General features: G+C 46.5%; 1 protein-coding gene across 2 annotated transcripts in view; it reads left to right on the top strand.

Moving 5' to 3' along the window:
• The window catches only part of LOC126469860 (organic cation transporter protein-like), a 241,660-nt gene that overhangs the window by 103,199 nt on the left and 118,606 nt on the right, over positions 1–19,855 (top strand). For both annotated transcript variants that reach the window (XM_050097170.1, XM_050097169.1), the window contains exon 3: positions 986–1,253. In XM_050097170.1, coding sequence (XP_049953127.1) covers positions 986–1,253 — 268 coding nt within the window. The remainder of the gene's footprint in view (positions 1–985; positions 1,254–19,855) is intronic.

A 19,855-nucleotide genomic window follows, 5' to 3' on the forward strand; every position in this document is an offset into this window, starting at 1 on the left:
ACTTAATATTTTGCAATCTTTTTTTGTGTGAGGGGTGCGGAAATTACCCACTTACTATATCCAAAAATTCATCTAACGAGTAGATGGAGCTTCAATTTAGAAATGCTTTTAAGTTCCTTTTAAATGCTATATGGCTATCTGTCAGACTTTTGATGCTAATACGTAAGTGAACAAAGACTTCTGTGGCAGCATAATTTACCCCCTTCTGAACCAAAGTTAGATTTAAGCTTGAGTAGTGAAGATCATCCTTTCTCCTAGTGTTGTAGCCATGTACACTGCTATTACTTTTGAATTCGTTCGGATTTATATATATATATATATATATATATATATATATATATATATATATTGTGAGGCTGCAGCGAAGATCCCTAGCTCTTTAAATAAGTGTCTGCAGGATGATCTTGGATGAGCTCCAGCAATTATTCTGATTACACGCTTTTGTGCAATGAACACACTTTTACTCAATGATGAGTTATCCCAGAATATGATGCCATACGAAAGCAGATAATGAAAATAGGCGTGGTAAGCTAATTTACTGAGATGTATATCGCCAAAATTTGCAATGACCCTAATAGCATAAGTAGCTGAACTCAAACGTTTCAGCAGATCTTATGTGTGTTTTTTTCCACTTCAACCCCTCATCAATGCATACACCTAGAAATTTTGAATATTCTGCCTTAGCTTCCGATATCTGATCGAAGTCTGTATTTATTAATGGTGTCATTCCATTTACTGTGTGGAACTGTATATACTGTAATTTGTCAAAGTTTAATGAGATCCCATTTGCAGAGGAATACTTAGTGATTTTCTGAAAGTCATCGTTTACAATTTCATCAGTTAATTCTTGGAAGGGACGTTAAACTGTCCTTCCTAAATAATTGTCAGGTTTCAGTAATTAATAATCTGATTTGCACTTGTAAGTGACATTCACTATGAAGGTGTTACGTTGGAAACAGTATCTCCAGAGGCGCGTTGTGTGCAGATGCCACGTTCCGGGGTGCGAGGCGGACTGGTCCAGCGGGGGGCTGGAGCTGGAGCCGCGCTGGCTGCGGTACGCCGTGCCCCACGAGACGCGCGCGGGCGCCCTGCGACCGGCTCGCTGCCTCGCCTACGCCCGGACCAACGACACCGACACCGACACCGACACCGCAGCGCCCGACGGAGAGTGCCCGGCCTCCCTCTTCTCCAATGACACTCAACGCTGCGAGCACTGGGTCTTCGAGAACCCTCGCGCCACCATCGCCGGAGAGGTGCGTTGCATGCAGTTCAGTCTTCCTGGCACACCACAACACTTAGGAGCTGTATCAATGCAAGCACCGGGAGAGATCGCGAAGATACCGCGTAGCACCGCCTCTAACCATGAAAATGGCTTCAGTTCGAAAGTGTCCACTACTTTCTTCACGTGTGCCACATCCAGCTGAAACCACAATTGATCAGTAGAAATTCCATAGAGATAGCGTCTGGAAAGTAGGTTAAAAGATGAATATCAACAAACGTAGCCGGCCGCTGTCGCCAAGCGGTTCTAGGCGCTTCAGTCCGGAACCACGCGGCTGCTACGGTCACAGGTTCCAATCTTGCCTCGGGCATGGATGTGTGTGATGTCCTATGGTTAGTAAAGTTTAATTACTTCAAAGTTTAGGGGACTGATGACCTCAGATGTCCCATAGAGCTTGGAGCCATTTGAATTTTGAAGAAACGTAAAATGAGGATTATGTAGTCCAATGAAATCAGGCGATGCTAAGGGAATTAGATTATGAAATGGGGTAGCTGGGGGCAACATACAGGCTTTATTTAATCGAAATCGGATGACGGAAAACAAAATATCGTTGTTGTTGTTGTGGTCTTCAGTCCTGAGACTGCTTTGATGCAGCTCTCCATGCTACTCTATCCTGTGCAAGCCTCTTCATCTCCCAGTACCTACCGCAACCTACATCCTTCTAAATCTGCTTAGTGTATTCATATCTTGGTCTCCCTCTACGATTTTTACCCTCCACGCCGCCCTCCAATACTAAATTGGTGATCCCTTGATTCCTCAGAACATGTCCTACCAACCGATCCCTTCTTCTAGTCAAGTTTTGCCACAAACTTCTCTTCTCCCGAATGCTGTTCAATACTTCCTCATCAGTTATGTGATCTACGCATCTAATCTTCAGCATTCTTCTGTAGCACCACATTTCGAAAGCTTCTCTTCTCTTTTACTCCAAACTATTTATCGTCCACGTTTCACTTCCATACATGGCTACACTCCATACAAATATTTTCAGAAACGACTTCCTGACACTTAAATCTATACTCAGTGTTAACAAATTTCTCTTCTTCAGAAACGCTTTCCTTGCCATTGCCAGTCTACATTTTATATCCTCTCTACTTCGACCATCATCAGTTATTTTGCTCCCCTAATAGCAAAACTCATTTACTACTTTAAGTGTCTCATTTCCTAATCTAATTCCCTCAGCATCACCCAACTTAATTCGATTACATTCCATTATCCTTCTTTTGCTTTTTTTTTCTTTCTTTGTTGTATTTCAATTCCCAATCGGGGCGGGCTGGCAGCAGCATAGGCGCTGCTCTTCAGCCGAAAAACATAGAACAAACAATAGAAGACATTTAAAAATAACAAGGGAGAGAATATGGTGAACATAGATATAAAAAAGGGGAACATCATGGAAGGCAATAGACAAAAAACGGGGTGACTGTAAAATGGAGATAAAAAACTGTTTAAAAGTAGCACACACAAAAAGCCACACACTGCGACAATTAAAAGACTGGAGCATAAAACGTATCGACGAATGGCGTAGCACATAACAAACACTGACGGCGAACCTCAAGGCAGCACACAATTAAAATTACACCTCTCGACACACAGGAGAAACAGCACTAAACACAACACTGATGTGGCACACTGACGATGATCAAAACGGAGGATCTGCCAGGCGCAAGGAGATGAGGGAGACCGGAAGAAGGGAGGGAGGGGAAGAGACGGGGGAGATGAGCGGGGGGCGCGCTGAAGAGGGCCAGGTAGGGAGGGATGTGGGAAGGAAAGAGGCAAGTATGGGGTGCAGGGTCTCAGGGGAGGGGGGGAGGAGGAAAATCTGCTCGGGGAGAAGGAGGGAAGAGGAAAAAGGGGGCCCTGGGGAGGGGGGGGGGGGAAACAAGGCCAGGTTATAGTTGAAAGGAAGGGTAGATGTCATTGCAAAGTTCGTCATCCTGGAGGGGGAGGTGTTGGAAATTGCCCTGATGAAGGAGATGGAGGGTGTGGAGGTGGAGAGAGGGAGGGATACAGCGATAGAGGCGCAATGGGTGGGGGGTGGAGAGGAAGGAGGAAACCAGAGGGTGGGGGGGATCAAGCCTGCGAACAATGTAAAGGATGCAGAGATGTTGGAGGAACAGGAATAGGTGGGGGAAGGGGATCAGTTCATACAGGAGCCGTGTGGGGGAAGGAAGGCGGATACGGAAGGCAAGGTGGAGAGCATGGCGTTCAAGGATTTGGAGGGCCTTGTAAAAGTGGGTGGGGGCAGAGATCCAGGCAATGCTGGCATAACAGAGGATAGGACGGATGAGGGATTTTTAGGTGTGGAGGATGGTAGAAGGATGCAATCCCATGTCTGGCCAGACAGGAGTTTCAGAAGGCAGAGGTGGGAATGGGCTTTCTGCTGGACGGTCTGGAGATGAGGGGTCCAGGTGAGGTGTCGGTCGAGGATGAGGCCAAGGTATTTCAGGGTGGGGGTGAGCTGGATGGGATGACCATAAAGGGTCAGGTAGAAATCATGGAGGCAAAAGGAGCGAGTGGTGCGGCCTATGATGATTGCCTGGGTTTGGGAGGGGTTGAGACGGAGGAACCACTGGTTACACCAAGTGGTGAAATGGTTAAGGTGGGTTTGGAGGGTACGTTGATACCATTGAAGGGTAGGATAGAGAGCCAGGAAGGCGGTGTCATCAGCATACTGGAGAAGGTGGAGTGGTGGGGGTGGCTTGGGCATATCAGCCGTATACAAGAGATAAAGGAGAGGGGAGAGGATAGAACCCTGGGGGACGCCAGCCATGGGATAAAAGATACGGGAGTTGGTGTTGTGGAGGGTGACATAGGAAGGACAGTGCGAGAGGAAGGAAGCGATCAGACGGACAAAATTGATAGGCAAGGCATAGGTTTGGAGTTTAAAGAGGAGACTGGGATGCCATACACAGTCATAGGCATTTTGGAGGTCAAGGGAAACAAAAATGGTGGAGTGACGGGAGTTGAGCTGGAGGGACAGAAGATGAACGAGGTTGAGGAGTTGCTATTCAGCAGAGAAGGAGGGTCGGAAGCCACACTGGGTAAGGGGGAGGAGGTGGTGTTGAGCAAGGTACTGATGGATACGGTGGGAGAGGATGGATTCAAAGACCTTACTGAAGACAGGGGTGAGGCAGATGGGACGATAGGAAGAGGCGGCAGAAGGGGGTTTGTTGGGTTTGAGGAATAAGAGGACGCGGGAGGTCTTCCACAGGTCAGGGTAGAAGCCAGTAGAGAGGATGACATTATAGAGATGGGCCAGGACAGTCAGGAAGGAATAGGGGCTTTCTCGAAGGCCACGGTAGGTGACACAGTCGTGACCAGGGGCCATGTTGTGTTTGGACCGGAGGATAAGTTTAATGTCTTGTGCTGTGATGGGAGCGTTTATGTCAGAGGGGGGCAACTGCCCCAAGTACTGGAGACTAGGAGCAAGTGGAGCGACAGAGGTATCAGCACATTCCATGACGGTGGGGAAAAGAGAATAATCAAAGTGGGGATCATCGGGGATAGAGAAGACCTCGGAAAGGTGGGAAGCGAAGTGGTTGGCCTTACTGAGGTTGTTAGGAAGGGGGCGATCGTTATGGAGAAGGGGGTAGTGGGGAGCGGAAAGGGAACCAGTAAGCCGATGGAAGGCGGACCAGTACTTGGTGGAGTTGATAAGGAGGGTGGCGTTGAGTTGTGTGCAGGTCTGGCGCCAGTCTCGGCGTTTCGTTGCTGTAATAAGATTCCGTATGTGCCGCTGTATTTGCCGGTGGCGTTGGAGTGTATCCCTGTCACGAGTGCACAAGAAGGAGCGATAGAGGCGGCGGGATTCACGGAGGAGGAGGACAGCCTGCGGAGGGAGAGTGGGATGGTGTGGGTGGATGGTTTTAGTAAGAACATGGGCCTCCACGGCGTCAGTAATTACGTTCTGAAGGAAGGACGAGGCGTGGATGATGTCGCCAGGATGGTGATAGGTAAGAGGGTGGCTCTCGACCTGGGTGGAGATGGAGTCCCGGTAGGCATCCCAGTTGGCACGGTGATAGTCATGGACGATCTTGGGAGGGGGTGCAGGGTGCAGAGCCGGAGGGGCGCGCTGAGCATACGTTATGGTGAGAAGGACAGGGAGGTGATTGCTACCTGTGGGGTCAAGGACGGCGACAGCGATACGCCCAAGGAGGTTGGCGGAGGCAATGACAACATCAGGGGTGGTGTCACTTTCGGGTCGGGTGTGCTGGGGAAGGGGAACAAGGTCACCTTGGATCGTGGAGAGGAACTGATGCCACCGCCGAATGGCAGCAGGAGTGGAGCTATGGATGTTGAGGTCGGCGGCAATCACATAGGTGGAGAAGGTGTGGTCAATGTGCGAGATGAAGTCATAAGGAAGAGGAGCAGTGGAGCGGACATAGATGGTGGTACAGGTAATGGTGAGGGAGGGGAAGAAGACGCTAAGGATAAGGTGTTCAGTGGGGTCATTGAGGAGAGGTTGTGGCCGGACGAGGATATGCTTAAGGTGGCCAATTGCGACTCCACCCTGTGCACGAGGACCAGGAGCGTCAGTGCGGTGGAGGATATAGGGAGAGGTGCGGATAGAATGGTGAGGCTGGAGAAAGGTTTCGTTCAAGAGGAAGGTGTCGACCTGGTGGTGGGAGAGGGTGTGCATGAGGAGGTATTTGTTGGAGCGGAAGGAGCGAACGTTCTGGAAGAGGATGCGATACTCATGCCGCGCCATGGCGGGAAGGAGGGGGGAAGAGAGGGAAGGGGTTTTGCTTTTATTGATGTTCATCTTATATCCTCCTTCCAAGACACTATCCATTCCGTTCAACTGCTCTTCCAAGTAGTTTGCTGCCTCTGACAGAATTACAATGTCATCGGCGAACCTCAAAGTTAGTATTTCTTCTCCATTAATTTTAATACCTACTCCGAATTTTTCTTTTGTTTCCTTTACTGCTTGCTCAATATATCGTAAAGTAAAGTTTATCCAAAATCGTCTGCTCAACTTAAGTAGTTTGCATGTTTAATCACGGCATGGTATACTAAAGGACCAACGGATGGAGCTGGTACTTTCGTAGTACAACAGAGAACCAATAGATAACGCTGTTAGTTTCTTTAACTATGTGACAGATGTATCTTTAGGAACATAAACTAACAGAGAATTTATTTGGCTTAGGATATAATGATTTACTGATTCTGCTTTGTATATTAAAAACTTAAAGACATTGCTTTGCTTCTTTCGACAGGTTTTATTTATATTTGTGTTCGACCTAGGGAAGCTTTTACCCTCTCTCTCTCTCTCTCTCTCTCTCTCTCTCTCTCTCTCTCTCTCTCTGTGTGTGTGTGTGTGTGTGTGTGTGTGTGTGTGTGTGTGTGTGAGGTGAGAGAGAGAGAGAGAGAGAGAGAGAGAGAGAGAGAGAGAGAGAGACAGAAAGTGAGTCCACTTTCATTTATGGCCTTCTCCGTGAAATATTCCTCCTGTAGAGTGAGTACACCCTTCGTTTTGTCGTTATGGCATAATATTGCCATGCCTGTCGTCTTCCAGTTATATGTTCTTCGTACTTGATGTTAAAAATCCAATAAACTACAACGTTCACATCAAAGTATGTGTAATTAAGTAATTTTATATCCATTGTAGACCACTGAAGATACCTAACGTGAATAGGCAAAACATGTCTGGTACTTAAGAATAAATTGCGGTTGCAAAAGATGTAAGTTTTCTCGTCTCTGTGGTAAAAGATAGTAGAGAGTAACTTGAAACTGATTTGGGGATGTATAGAATGCGAATTTAAGTACATAGAGCCACCACCTCCGTGCAGCCTTTGACAGCAACAGTGGCTCTAACTAGGATGGGCATTGAGGGCAACTGAGCTTTAATTACAGATATGGGTACGGTATTCCCTGTTGCTTCAACTCTGTGCCAGAGTTAATCAACCATAGTGGTTGTCGAGTGGTTGGTGTGTCGGTCTCTCTGCAACCCATGAACAGATACTTTCAGTGGGTGATATTTCTGGAGCAGATGCTGGTCAAGGCAAAAGTCGAACACCCTCTGTATCGAGCCGGGTAATGACATCACGGCCAGCAGCACGGAATTAGCCGGGCGGTCTCAGGCGGTGCAGTCATAGATTGTGCGGCTGATACCGGCGGAGGTTCGAGTCCTCCCTCGGGCATGGGTGTGTGTGTTTGTCCTTAGGATAATTTAGGTTCAGTAATGTGTAAGCTTAGGGACTGATGACCTTAGCAGTTAAGTCCCATAAGATTTCACACACATCTGAACATTTTTGAACATATGACCTTGGAATTATCTTTTTGAAAGGTAGCATGCGGAGACCATGAAGACAGGGCACAGTCGCTGACCTAAAGATGTTATAAATGTAAGGCCTGTTATCCAGATTACCGGCTATGTGAACCAGAGGTGATTGTGTTATGTACCAGGAGGCATCTCACATCATTACGCCAAGTCCTGGACCCCATATGACAATGGTGAATGCCATTTGGCAACGTCCTTTCTCCGAACCTCCACACATGGATCGTGATGCTATATGGAGAAGTGCAGCTCAATTGTATTATGATATGATGTTACTCCTCTGTCAGATGTTGTCGTTGGACAAAACTCTGTCTGCCGCCACGTCAAAGAAAGCTACAACAATGGTCACTGCGCTGACCGTTCACGATACTTCATATTTCATCGCAATGTAATGTGGATATTTGTTTTTGTATCTGCACAGATGGGTCAATACCATGGAACCATCCTGTCAGCACAAATCTCACTACTCTATCCAATGGTGGTTACTCTATCCAGAAGCCAGGGAGCTAGACCCTCGAAGAGGCAAAACTCGATGTGAACGTCAATATATGTGAGGACATAGTGTCTGAACACTGTGTAGAGACTGGCATGGACAAAAGCACAAAACGTGACCAGCAAGAAGGACCAGAACAACTAGCGCATGAAACCAAGAGCACAGCATTTGAGATCTGATCTGTGTTAGTCAGTCTCTGTGTTAGAGCCCATCATCAGTGGCAAGTTAACACCTGTGTCAGTCGTTCCACGAATGGAATACTCCCTAGGTGCCATTTGTGTAGCTTTCCACACTACTCTATCAAGAGACCCATGCTGTCTCATCTGTGTCCGTATGTATGTCCACTGGAGGATACTAAATCCTTACGCTACAAGCACACAACATATAACCGAAAATGGTCTCGTTTCAGTTGGAAACTCCGTTGAAGAACTGAAGAACGTGCGTGAGTGATCACCACTGGCAACTCATTCCACAGGCGAAAGTAGGACAATGGAGGGCATAGTGAGACTGGCAGCACACGAGTGCGCTGCCACAAGTGAGAGCCTCCTACCACGAACACGCCACTAACACTGTCACCCAGCAGATGTGGAGATGGCAGCGTTCCGGGTCAAATAGGTCATGGATGCAACTGATTTGAATGATAGATCAGCTGCTCCTAAACAACTTCCACCCAGAAGCAATTGCCAACATTTGTGCCTCACCTCTACTCCTAGAACCCACTCCTGCTGTTGGCCAAATGACTGGGCCCAAATAACGGCCCTATGGGGAAAGCACGCCAATTCATGACTTTCCAGAGGATGCGACTCGATGTGTAACACATTAATGACGCCCTGTTGCTGACGCCCATACAAACGTTCCGCCAGACTACACCCATTAACTCAGGGTCACCTGGTACGTGGCTAGGAATCTAGACAATGCATTGTCGTGGCACAAGGCAGAAACAGAATTCAGCATTTGGGTCTTGAAGAAGATCCACATAAACCACTCCACCACAGAGTTAGAAACCAGGTGAAATGCGGCAGTAATCAGATGCTGAATACCCTTGTGAATTCAAAAATCCTCAAACTCCTGTATCACAAATTGCTGACCGTTAATAGATACGTAGGCCCAGAGGGCGCCCTCGCTAGAAAAAATAATTGACAAATCACGGAGAATTGCTGTCTATGTCATGGACGACAGTGTGGCTACATGTAGCAAATTTGGCAATGTATCCAGTACCAACAACCACAAGCTGTCTGCCTCCATAACTGAGTGGTCAGCATGGCTGACAGCTCTGCAGAAGACCTGTGTTCGTTACCTGGCTGGATTAGAGATTTTATCCACTCGAGGATTGGATGTTGTGTGGGCCTCATCAGCATTTCATCATCATTGAGGTGCAAGTCACTGAAGTGGCATCAAATAAACAGACTTGCATTAGGAGGCCCAGATGGGATTTCCTGATCCTTAGATGCCATACGATAATTTTTCAACCACATGCTTCCCAGAAAAGGGTCTAGGAAGTCAGTGTGCACCCTGTCCCAAAGGGAAAACTGATACAGTAGCACAGCCTGGTTGTGTGAAGGCTGCACAAGATATTCAGTATTATGATCCATCAACGACGGGAGGCCCTACCCACACGGCATTTTTTACTGGCGAGTAGACACGCCATCGTGCCGAAGCCTTCATACATCCCAATGCAGCGCATGCAGCATCCGGAGTATACAAGTACACAACGCCTTAGGAACGACGACTGACAACTTTTCTCATCCGTGGCATGCATTAGGACCCCCCAGAGAAAGTTGGGTTGACAGAAAAGTAGGAAATACGTACACCACGCCGCGTCCGTTCTTGAAGGAGCATGCTTGGCCTATCCCATCAGGATTACTGAGACGATTTTCTAGAAAAACTAGTCGGTGGCCATAGTGGCCCGCCATCCCTCGTCATCAAAGGAGAACCCTGCAATGTCTGCTGCAACATATCGTCTAATGGGAAAACGAGAGCCTCCTGCCGATTGAATTGCGGATTGGGTTCCACTGCCACCTACAACTGTGTATCTGCACGAGCATGCTGAGTAGCGGACTGGTAATGAATGTCATAGCAATAAATACTGAGAAAGACTCGCTACCTCTGCAATCGATGGGCAGTCCTATCTGGTAGCTTAGAAAGAGGGCCGAATAATGAAATCAGTGGCTTATGGTCGGTGATGACTAGGTGATTTACTTCATACAAGAAACATTAAGCTTTTTAACACCGAAAATGACTTCCAGCTCCTCCTTTTCCTTGTGCAAATATTTAAATTTTACCACAGGAAGCATCTTCGATGTGTAAATGATGGGCTGCTTGGTGCCTTCTGAGTTCCTGTGCGGCAGGAGCACACCAATGCCGTACTGGGACAAATCGCAGGCCAGGGTTAATGTCTTATCTGGCGTAAAAGAAGCCTAACAGGTAGCTGAGCACCAACACCGTTTGAAGGATTGAAAACCCTGCTGGAAGTCCATAGACCATCAACTCCTTTTGGGGAAGCTGGTTGAGGGGACAGCAGATATGGGTGGACTGAGGAATGAACTTAGCGTAATAAGAAATCTTGCTGAAAGAGGACTGGAGCTCCTTCAGATTCTTGAGCACCAGCAGGTTAATGATGCCTTCGAATGGTTCAAATGGCTCTGAGCACTATGGGTCTTAACTTCTGAGGTCATCAGTCTCCTAGAACTTAGAACTACTTAAACCTAACTAACCTAAGGACATCACACACATCCACGCCCGAGGAAGGATTCGAACCTGCGACCGTAGTGGTCGCGCGGTTCCAGACTGTAGCAATGATGCCTTTGATGTACTTCTCTGTAGGGACGAGGCCATCTTTGCTATTCACATGTCCCAAAAACCATTGGAGCAAAAAAATTACGTTTCTCCATCTTGCGACAAAGGCTCTTCAGGAGGCGTTGGAAACCGGCCTGTATATTCTCTAAGTGATCCTGCCGCTTGAAGCCCATCACCCAGATGTCATCAAGGTAGATGATACGACGTGGCATGTTCTTACTCAGTTGCTCCAAATACCTTTGATAAATTTCTGGGGCTGTGGATTTTCCAGAGGGCAAGTGATTAAACCGTTAAAGCGCAAAGGAACTTTTGATCACTAATAAACGTTGAGAAATGGCATCCAAGGGCAACCGCAAGTATGTGTTACCTAAGTCAATGTGGGTAAAATATTGGCCCCCTGATAACTTTGCCAGCAACTCCTGTGGATGTGAAGTGTGATAGAAGTCTGCAACACATTGAACACTGTCTGTCTGTTTAAAATCGACACAGCGGCGTGCGGCGCTCTATGGCTTCTGAATCACCACTAAGGGGTGGCCCGCAAGATAGATGAAATAAGAGAAATGCCTTTCCTAGGAGAAATAACCTTACGGTACATGGTGAAGGTAATGGGGTTGGGGCGACAGATAGTAGGTATTGCTGACTACTCGAAACATTCTGTCCGATCTAATGTATTGTCAAACAGCTTTTTATATAAAACTTCCTGGCAGATTAAAACTGTGTGTGGGACCGAGACTCGAACTCGGGACCTTTGCCTTTCGCGGGCAAGTGCTCTACCAACTGAGCTACCCAAGCACGAATCACGCCCCGTCCTCACAGCCTTACTTCTGTCAGTAACTCGTCTCCTACCTTCTAAACTTTACAGAAGCTCTCCTGCGAAACTTGCAGAACTAGCACTCATTCTAGTTTTTTATATAACCATGGCAAAGAGTCCAGATCTTGAAAGGGGACAGATTGTGACACAAAATGATCTTTGTCCCTGATCTCGAATCCAAAAGCAGAAGAAGCTACTAGCCCAAAAATATTAACAATGTGAGTTACTGTTCCATGTTCTTAAAACGTGCTAGATGGACAATTGCTCCCACAATGTAACGCACTGCTGACTATACAGTAAGGTTATAAACGTCATGGGATAGTGACGTCCACTTACACAGATGGCGATAGTACCACGAACACGAGGTAAAAAGGGCAGTCAATTGGCGAAGCTGTCATTTGTACTCGGGTGAATCATGTGAAAAGGTTTCCGACATGATTATGAACGCACGGCAAGAATTAACCGACTTTGAACGAGGAGTGGTAGGTGGAGCTAGACGCATTGGACGTTCTATTTCGGAAATCGTTAGAGAATTCAACATTCCAAGATTCACAGTATCAAGAGTGTGGTGAGAATATCAAATTTCAGGCATTACCACTCACCACGGAGAGTCGAGCGGCTCTAGGCGCTACAGTCTGGAACCGCGCGACCGCTACGGTCGCAGGTTCGAATCCTGCCTCGGGCATGGATGTGTGTGATGTCCTTAGGTTAGTTAGGTTTAAGTAATTCTTTGTTCTAGGGGACTGATGACCACAGAAGTTAAGTCCCATAGTGCGCAGAGCCATTTGAACCATTTGGACCACGGAGAGTGCAGTGACCAACAGCCTTCACTTAACGACCGAAAGTTCAAATTCAAATGGCTCTGAGCACTATGGGACTTAACATCTGAGGTCATCAGTCCCCTAGAACTTAGAACTACTTAAAGCTAACTAACCTAAGGGCATCACACACATCCACGCCCGAGGCAGGATTCGAACCTGCGACCGTAGCGGTCGCGCGGTTCCAGACTGAAGTGCCTAGAACCACCCGGCCACTCCGGCCAGTCTAACGACCGAAAGCAGCAGCCTTTGCGTATAATGGTCAATGCTAAGAGACAAGCAAAATTCCATGAAATAACCACGTAAACAACGTGGGACGTACGACGAACTGATCTGTTAGACAGTGCGGCGAAATTTGACGCTAATAGGGTATGACAGCAGACGACCGACGCGAGTGCCTTTGCTAGCAGCGCGTCTCCTGGGTTCGTTACCATATCCGTTAGACCCTAGATGAGTCCCGATTTCAGCTAGTAAATGCTGATGGCACGGTTCGAGTGTGGCGTAGACCCAATGAAGCCATGGACCCAAGTTGTCAGCAAGTCACTGTTTAAGTTGGTGGTGGCCCCATAACGGTGTGGTCTGTGTTTTCATGGAATAAACAGGGTCCTCAAAGCCAACTAAATCGATTATTGACTGGAAATGATTACGTTCGGCTACTCGGAGCCCATTTGTAGCCATTCACGGACCTCATTTTCTGAAACAGCGATGGAATTTTTTACGGATGACTATGCGCCATGTTACTGAACCACAGTTGTTCGAGATTGGTTTGAAGAACATTCTGGACAATTCGAGCGAATTATTGGGCTACCAAGATCGTCCGACATGAATGCCATTGAACATGAACATACTCGAAAGGTCAGTTCTTGCACAAAACCCTGCACCAGCAACACTTGCACAGTTATGAATGGCTTTAGACGCAACATGGGCGACTTGAGTCCACGCCACGTGGAGTTTCTGCACTACGTTGGGCAAAAGGAGGTCAGACGCGATGACAGCAGATATCACATTACTTTCGTCACCTCATTTCAGGATACTGCTTGACGAAGCAGTCGTTGCAACGCAGGACAGTTCATTAGAGATTAATTAGACTGACCAATGCCACCAGGTCCGACTGAAACTCAATTGGGTTCAAATGGTTCAAATGGCTCTGAGCACTATGGGACTTAACATCTGTGGTCATCAGTCCCCTAGAACTTAGAACTACTTAAACCTAACTAACCTAAGGACATCACACACATCCATGCCCGAGGCAGGATTCGAACCTGCGACCGTAGCGGTCACGCGGTTCCAAACTGAAGCGCTTAGAACCGCACGGCCACACCGGTCGGCCTCAATTGGGTGCTCACTCACGACCACCATAAGCATAATTCACCAGGGCGGTGCTTTTGAAGTGTGGGTGAGAGCATCTGAGTCAAGGGTAAACAATGGATCCTCTGATGGCCATCCTGCAGATCGCCGACCGTCAGAAACTGATGCCTAATGTTTAACTTTCCTTCATATTCCATACGTGGCGTCTACGGAAGGGTGATGAAAAAATGCCGCACTTCCCGGTCGGTATGCGTTTCCTCATCCCAACTGAAGACAAAAATGTATCTAGCAAAACCTAGTCGCACCAATAGGATTAATAGAAATGCGATTTAAAAGAAACGGTGATCGTCAGCTGGCAACGCTATAACTGCGTGCAGAACAGGTAGCCTGAACTCTGCTCTCTGCTGAAGCTGTCCAATTAGCTCAGTGAGATGAGGCAATGCCATGGGGAACGAATGTGTTGACTCGTCGACGTTAGATTCGCGTCCGCGCCAAACTTGTTTTTTTTTTCAGTTAAGGCATCAAAATGTATCCAATTTAAACTTCCACAATGCGGTCGGTATTTTGTGTATTTCTATCTGTTACTGTTATCTTTATTTAAACATTAAGACAGAACACAAACTTCTTACAGAGGTAAACGACCACTTTCTTTCATCCATGACGCAAATAAAAGCAACAGAAAATAATAGTGAATACAGCAGCATCGTCTGTATCCAATAAGGTAAATGAAAAAAAACGCAATAGGCAGGCTACACTAGACTGCACATCATGCTACACACAGGAATTCCATTCTGAACGTTTCACGTCAAAGTTTAGCTTCACAGTGCCGGTACATGCACGTATGAGCAGCGTTCACTTTAGAGAAAATGTTCAAAACGACCACCTTGGATTTGCAAACAATTTGCCACTCGCTAGACCCTACGCAACAAAACTGCGTCCACCATTGCCGAAGCGGCATGCACACAAGCTATTAGATCTTGTACGTCCATGGAAGGAATGCTATAAACTTATTCCTTCAAGTGTTTCCACAAATAAAAATCTAGTGGATTATCGTTCGGGCAACGTGGAGGCCAGGACATTGAACCTCCACGACCAATGCACTTCCCTGGAACCGATTCATTTAAATAGTTACCCACTTCATTGCAAAGTGTGGCGGTAAACCATAATGCTGAAACCATAGCTGTATCCAAATACCATGTGGATCGTTTTCTAATGCGTTAGGCAAAGTATTGCAAAGAAACGTACGATATAGGGGCGCACATTCAACTTTTCCTGCAATAGGCAAGAGCCCAAAAGCACTTCTCCCACGATTCCAGACCATAGATTTATGCCAAGACATGCCTGAACGCCACGTACACGGGAAATATACTGGACGTGTTCCCACCAATAATGGCTGTTGTGGAGGTCGAAAATACCTTCAGGAATGAAGTTAGATTCGTCAGTCCATATCACGTTGTTTTCCATTTGGTGCAAAATCCATTGAAAAAACCGTACCCGTCGCATGCAGTCTTCTGGCCACTGGTGTTGAGTTAACGTGTAACAATAGGAACGCAGTTCTTTATCGTGCAACACTTCAACAATCAGTCTTCGAGATATCTGGAACCACTTTGCAATATCACAGGCACTTCGCCGAGGTGACTGGTGAATGGTTTCAAGAATCGCATCCTCTGTTTGTGGAGTATGTCTAGTAATTGGACGAACTCTGTCCATTACTCGTGAACGAAGGTTACCTGTTTCCTGAAGGCGTTGCTCCGCGCAACGGAAACCTTTCGTACTGGGATGACACCTTTTAGGGTACCGTACAGCGTACCCATGAGCAGCAGCAGCAGCAGCAGTAGCAGCAGCTTGGTTATCGGATGCACCCAGCACCAAAAGCATCTAGACGTAGTTACCGTTTCTGTACTCCATCTGGAAGCCGACCTACGTGGTTGTGCACTGCCCAGTTAGTAGATACATGCATACAGTTCAGTGGATCCCTGTCATGTTATAGGCTATTGTCATTGAAATAATGATGTCCTGCTTATAGACGACGGGACCTAGTGAACAGGCGTCTAAAATATATAAAAGGAACTTCACGAGGATTCGAACTATAGCTCCATGATGGATATGGGTTAGATACCCAAGCAGTCTACACGGCGAGCTCCGGCGGCTGGTACGGTAGTGCGAGGTGGTACACGTTCCTCTGTACATTCGGAAGCGCTGCGCGGTGTAACAGTATTGCCAGCTCCCCGTTTCTATACGTGTGTTTTCAAAATACATTCGATCTGATTTTGCTAGATAAACTTTTGTCTTGAATCTGGATGCAGAACTACATACCAACCTCCAAGTGCGGCACTTTTTCTGCATCCCATATATGTTCGGTTGCGGGGATGGTAAACTTGTGTTTCTGCAAAGAAGTTCATTTCCTGACTCAAGCTACTCGAAGCAGCTCTACAATCTTCCGCGGCAGAGCGAACATGGTCTGTCTTCTCGGGTGTCAGATGCGACTGGCCGTTGAATTTCGTGCAGGGCAGACTAAGGCCAATTCATAGGCGTTCCTAATCCCCTAAAACACACACACACACACACACACACACACACACACACACACACACACGCACACACACACACACACATCAAAAAAGTTTTGCATCACCTCGGTTCCGAGAGTTCCTGAACGTTTACAGAAAACTGGAATAGAGATCAACACAAATATCATTTCTGCCCTTTTTATTGCTGATGAGAACCACACACTGCATGTTGTACCACTATACAGCGAAACCTTCAGAGGTGGTGGTCCCGATTGCTGTCCACCTAATACTCAGTACGTCTAATTCTTAGTAGCACGTCCTCTTGCATTGATGCATGCCTGTATTCGGCGTGGCATACTATCCACAAGTTCATCAAGGCACTGTTGGTCCATATTGTCCCACTGCTCAACGGCGATTCTGAGTAGCTCCTGCAGAGGGGTTGGTGGGTCACGTCGTCCATAAACAGTCCTTTTCAATCTATCCCAGGCATGTTCGATAGCCGTCATGTCTGGAGAACATGCTGGCCACTCTAGTGGAGCGATGTCGTTATCCTGAAGGAAGTCATTCAGAAGATGTGCACGATGGGGGCGCGAATTGTTGTCCATGAAGACGAATGCCTCGCCAATATGCTGCCGATATGGTTGCACTATGGGTCGGAGGATGGCATTCACGTATCGTACAGCCGTTACGGCGCCTTCCATGAACACCAGCGGCGTACGTCGGCTCCACATAATGCCACCCCAAAACAGCAGGGAACCTCCACCCAGCTTCTCTCACTGGACAGTGCGTCTAAGGCGTTCAGCCTGACTGGGTTGCCTCCAAACACGTCTCCGACGATTGTCTGGTTGACGGTATATGGGCCGGCCGGAATGGCCGTGCGGTTCTAGTCGCTACAGTCTGGAGCCGAACGACCGCTACGGTCGCAGGTTCGAATCCTGCCTCGGGCATGGATGTGTGTGATGTCCTTAGGTTAGATACGTTTAATTAGTTCTAGGGGACTGATGACCTTAGAAGTTAAGTCCCATAGTGCTCAGAGCCATTTGAACCGTTAGCCCTTGGTCGGCCTGAGCGAGGCATGTCACCGACAGTTCCTGTCTCTCTGTATCTCCTCCATGTCCGAACAACATCCCTTTGGTTCACTCCGAGACACCTGGACACTCCCTTTGTTGAGAGCCCTTCCTGGCACAAAGTAACAATGCGGACGCAATCGAACCACGGTATTGACCGTCTAGGCATGGTTGAACTACAGGCAACACGTGCCGTGTACCTCCTTCCTGGTGGAATGACTGGAACTGATCGGTTGTCGGACCACCACCGTCTAATAGGCGCTGCTCATGCATCGTTGTTTACATCTTTGGGCGGGTTTAGTGACATCTCTAAACAGTCAGAGGGACTGTGTCTGTGATACAGTATTCACAGTCAACCGGGGCGATGCAAAACTTTTGTTTATATATATAGGGCTACAGTGAGAGAACTAGAGTGTGTGTAAGAGTGTTCGTGCTCGGTGTTAAGTATGGCCCTCCTGAACAACTCAGTCCCACATTCACGTGACAACAATTGTGGAATCCCGATTAACTCGGGTAGAAATATCTCGGAACAATAAACAGCAATCTCGACAGTCTACGATCATGCTATTTCGAATTCCGACACAAGCTGGTAGAAATTTTTGCTTCGTATACGTGGCATGGCACGATCTTTTCACAAACAGCCAACATCCAAATGCTATTTCTGAATGAGAAACCTGCTGCCCACTCTTTCCCTATATAATCCTATCTGTTTTGTGCTGCTGCGTTGAACTGCTAATCTTAAGTATATCCCAGCTTATACTACACTACACGATAATTCGACGTTTCTTGCTTGACACCTTCATGATTTACTTTCAGATCTGGGAACCATTGTTAGTGTCTGAAAACAGTGGATTGCAATGGAAGTGTAGTTTACGAAATGGACTCCCGCCGATACCAAAATCGACATCTAGGAAATTAGTGGAATGGTCGTGCATCTGCTGCAGACAAAATCTTCTGTTCCTGGGATCTCTAAGTGAGATTTTTTACTTGTGATATTTCGTCAAGGGTAAAGTGTGCATCCCTAACATCCTGCAGCGTTATCAGAACTGAGAACGCGCGTAACTACCATTAGTGAAAACATCGCAGCAAGTTGGCTTCAGAGAGATTAGCGAGAATATGATGAACGTTTGGATGTACAGTATGCGGTATTACTTAACCACCTCACATTTTAGCTCTTAACAGTGGCGGTGAAAATGTAACCGTATGAAACTGTCACTTACCTATATACTTAATCATTTTCATCTCAAAAATCACAATTATTATCTCGTTCCACTCCTTTACCTCTCACACGTCAATCCTGTGATCGTTTACTGATAAAGCCATATTCCTTTTTAATACCGAGGTCATTATCGTTTTGGATTCTTGTTGTCCCTCTCGTTCTCCTTTTACTTAAGCTTATTTTACATAACATTTTCTTCCCTCGTAACATAATTTTCAACGAGATTTTCAGATTCATAGACATCGGAAACAAGTTTGATATCATAAGTGACGATACGAGAGTCTTACTTGTTCCTTCAAGTAATCGTTACAGCATACAGCCATTGCCTAAAATCGCATTATAAAGGATCTGTTTTCATCTGTACGGTTATGAGGATTACCAGGACTCGAATTTATGTATAACTTTTAAATAGATCGCAGTATACGCTATTTTTATTTTTGTTATTGAAGATGTCGGCTTACACCAGTATTCGTCATTCCTCCTACAGAAACTTAGCCAAACTGCGTTCTTATCGTTGTTCCCCTTTTGTATGAGTCAGTTTAGTTGTTACTGATCTCAGATAGCTATAATTACGTCTCCCTTTAATGCTTGTATCTACTGTATAAGGGGTGATCAAAATTTTTTTTGTCTAAACGCGTTGCTGCAGCGTACATGCAGTCCAGCTCGACTATGATGCGAGTATATAGGGTGAATGACCTGAACCTTGCATCGCAAATATTCCGGAAATGGAAATGGTATTGATGTGTGGTTTTCACAGAATGCATTGGCAGACAGCGGCTCGTGCAGTAAACAGACAAGCGTAAACAGACAGTAATAAAATTTGGAAATTGTATTTTTGTACAAACATGCACTTTTTTAATGGAACAATGTCTATTGACATTAACAAACTAAAAGTATGGTAAACTATAATGTCAGTGGTGTTTGTTGCACGATTCTAATGCGAGTCGTTTACGAGATATCGCGTTTTTAAAAGTTTCCTCATCGACACTTGCTTGTGCCATTCAACGCGCGTAGTTGGTAGGTACGATGTTACGTTTTCTTACTGTGTGCTTGTGTTTTCCTTGAATGCATTGCGACTCGCTAATCGTTACTGTGTGACAGCCCAAGCAGTAGATTGTGAGTGAAAGATGGGATTTATCAGTGCAGAAAAAACCGACATGCTCACGGTGCATGCAGAGTATAGGAAGAATTCAGTTTGTTCTTGTAAGGTGTATGCACCAATATATCCCTATAGATGTCAACCATCTTGGCAAGTATTTATCAACCTTCTCAACCAGTTA

This window comes from Schistocerca serialis, chromosome 3 (genome assembly GCF_023864345.2).
Source record: "Schistocerca serialis cubense isolate TAMUIC-IGC-003099 chromosome 3, iqSchSeri2.2, whole genome shotgun sequence".
Lineage (NCBI taxonomy): Eukaryota > Metazoa > Arthropoda > Insecta > Orthoptera > Acrididae > Schistocerca > Schistocerca serialis.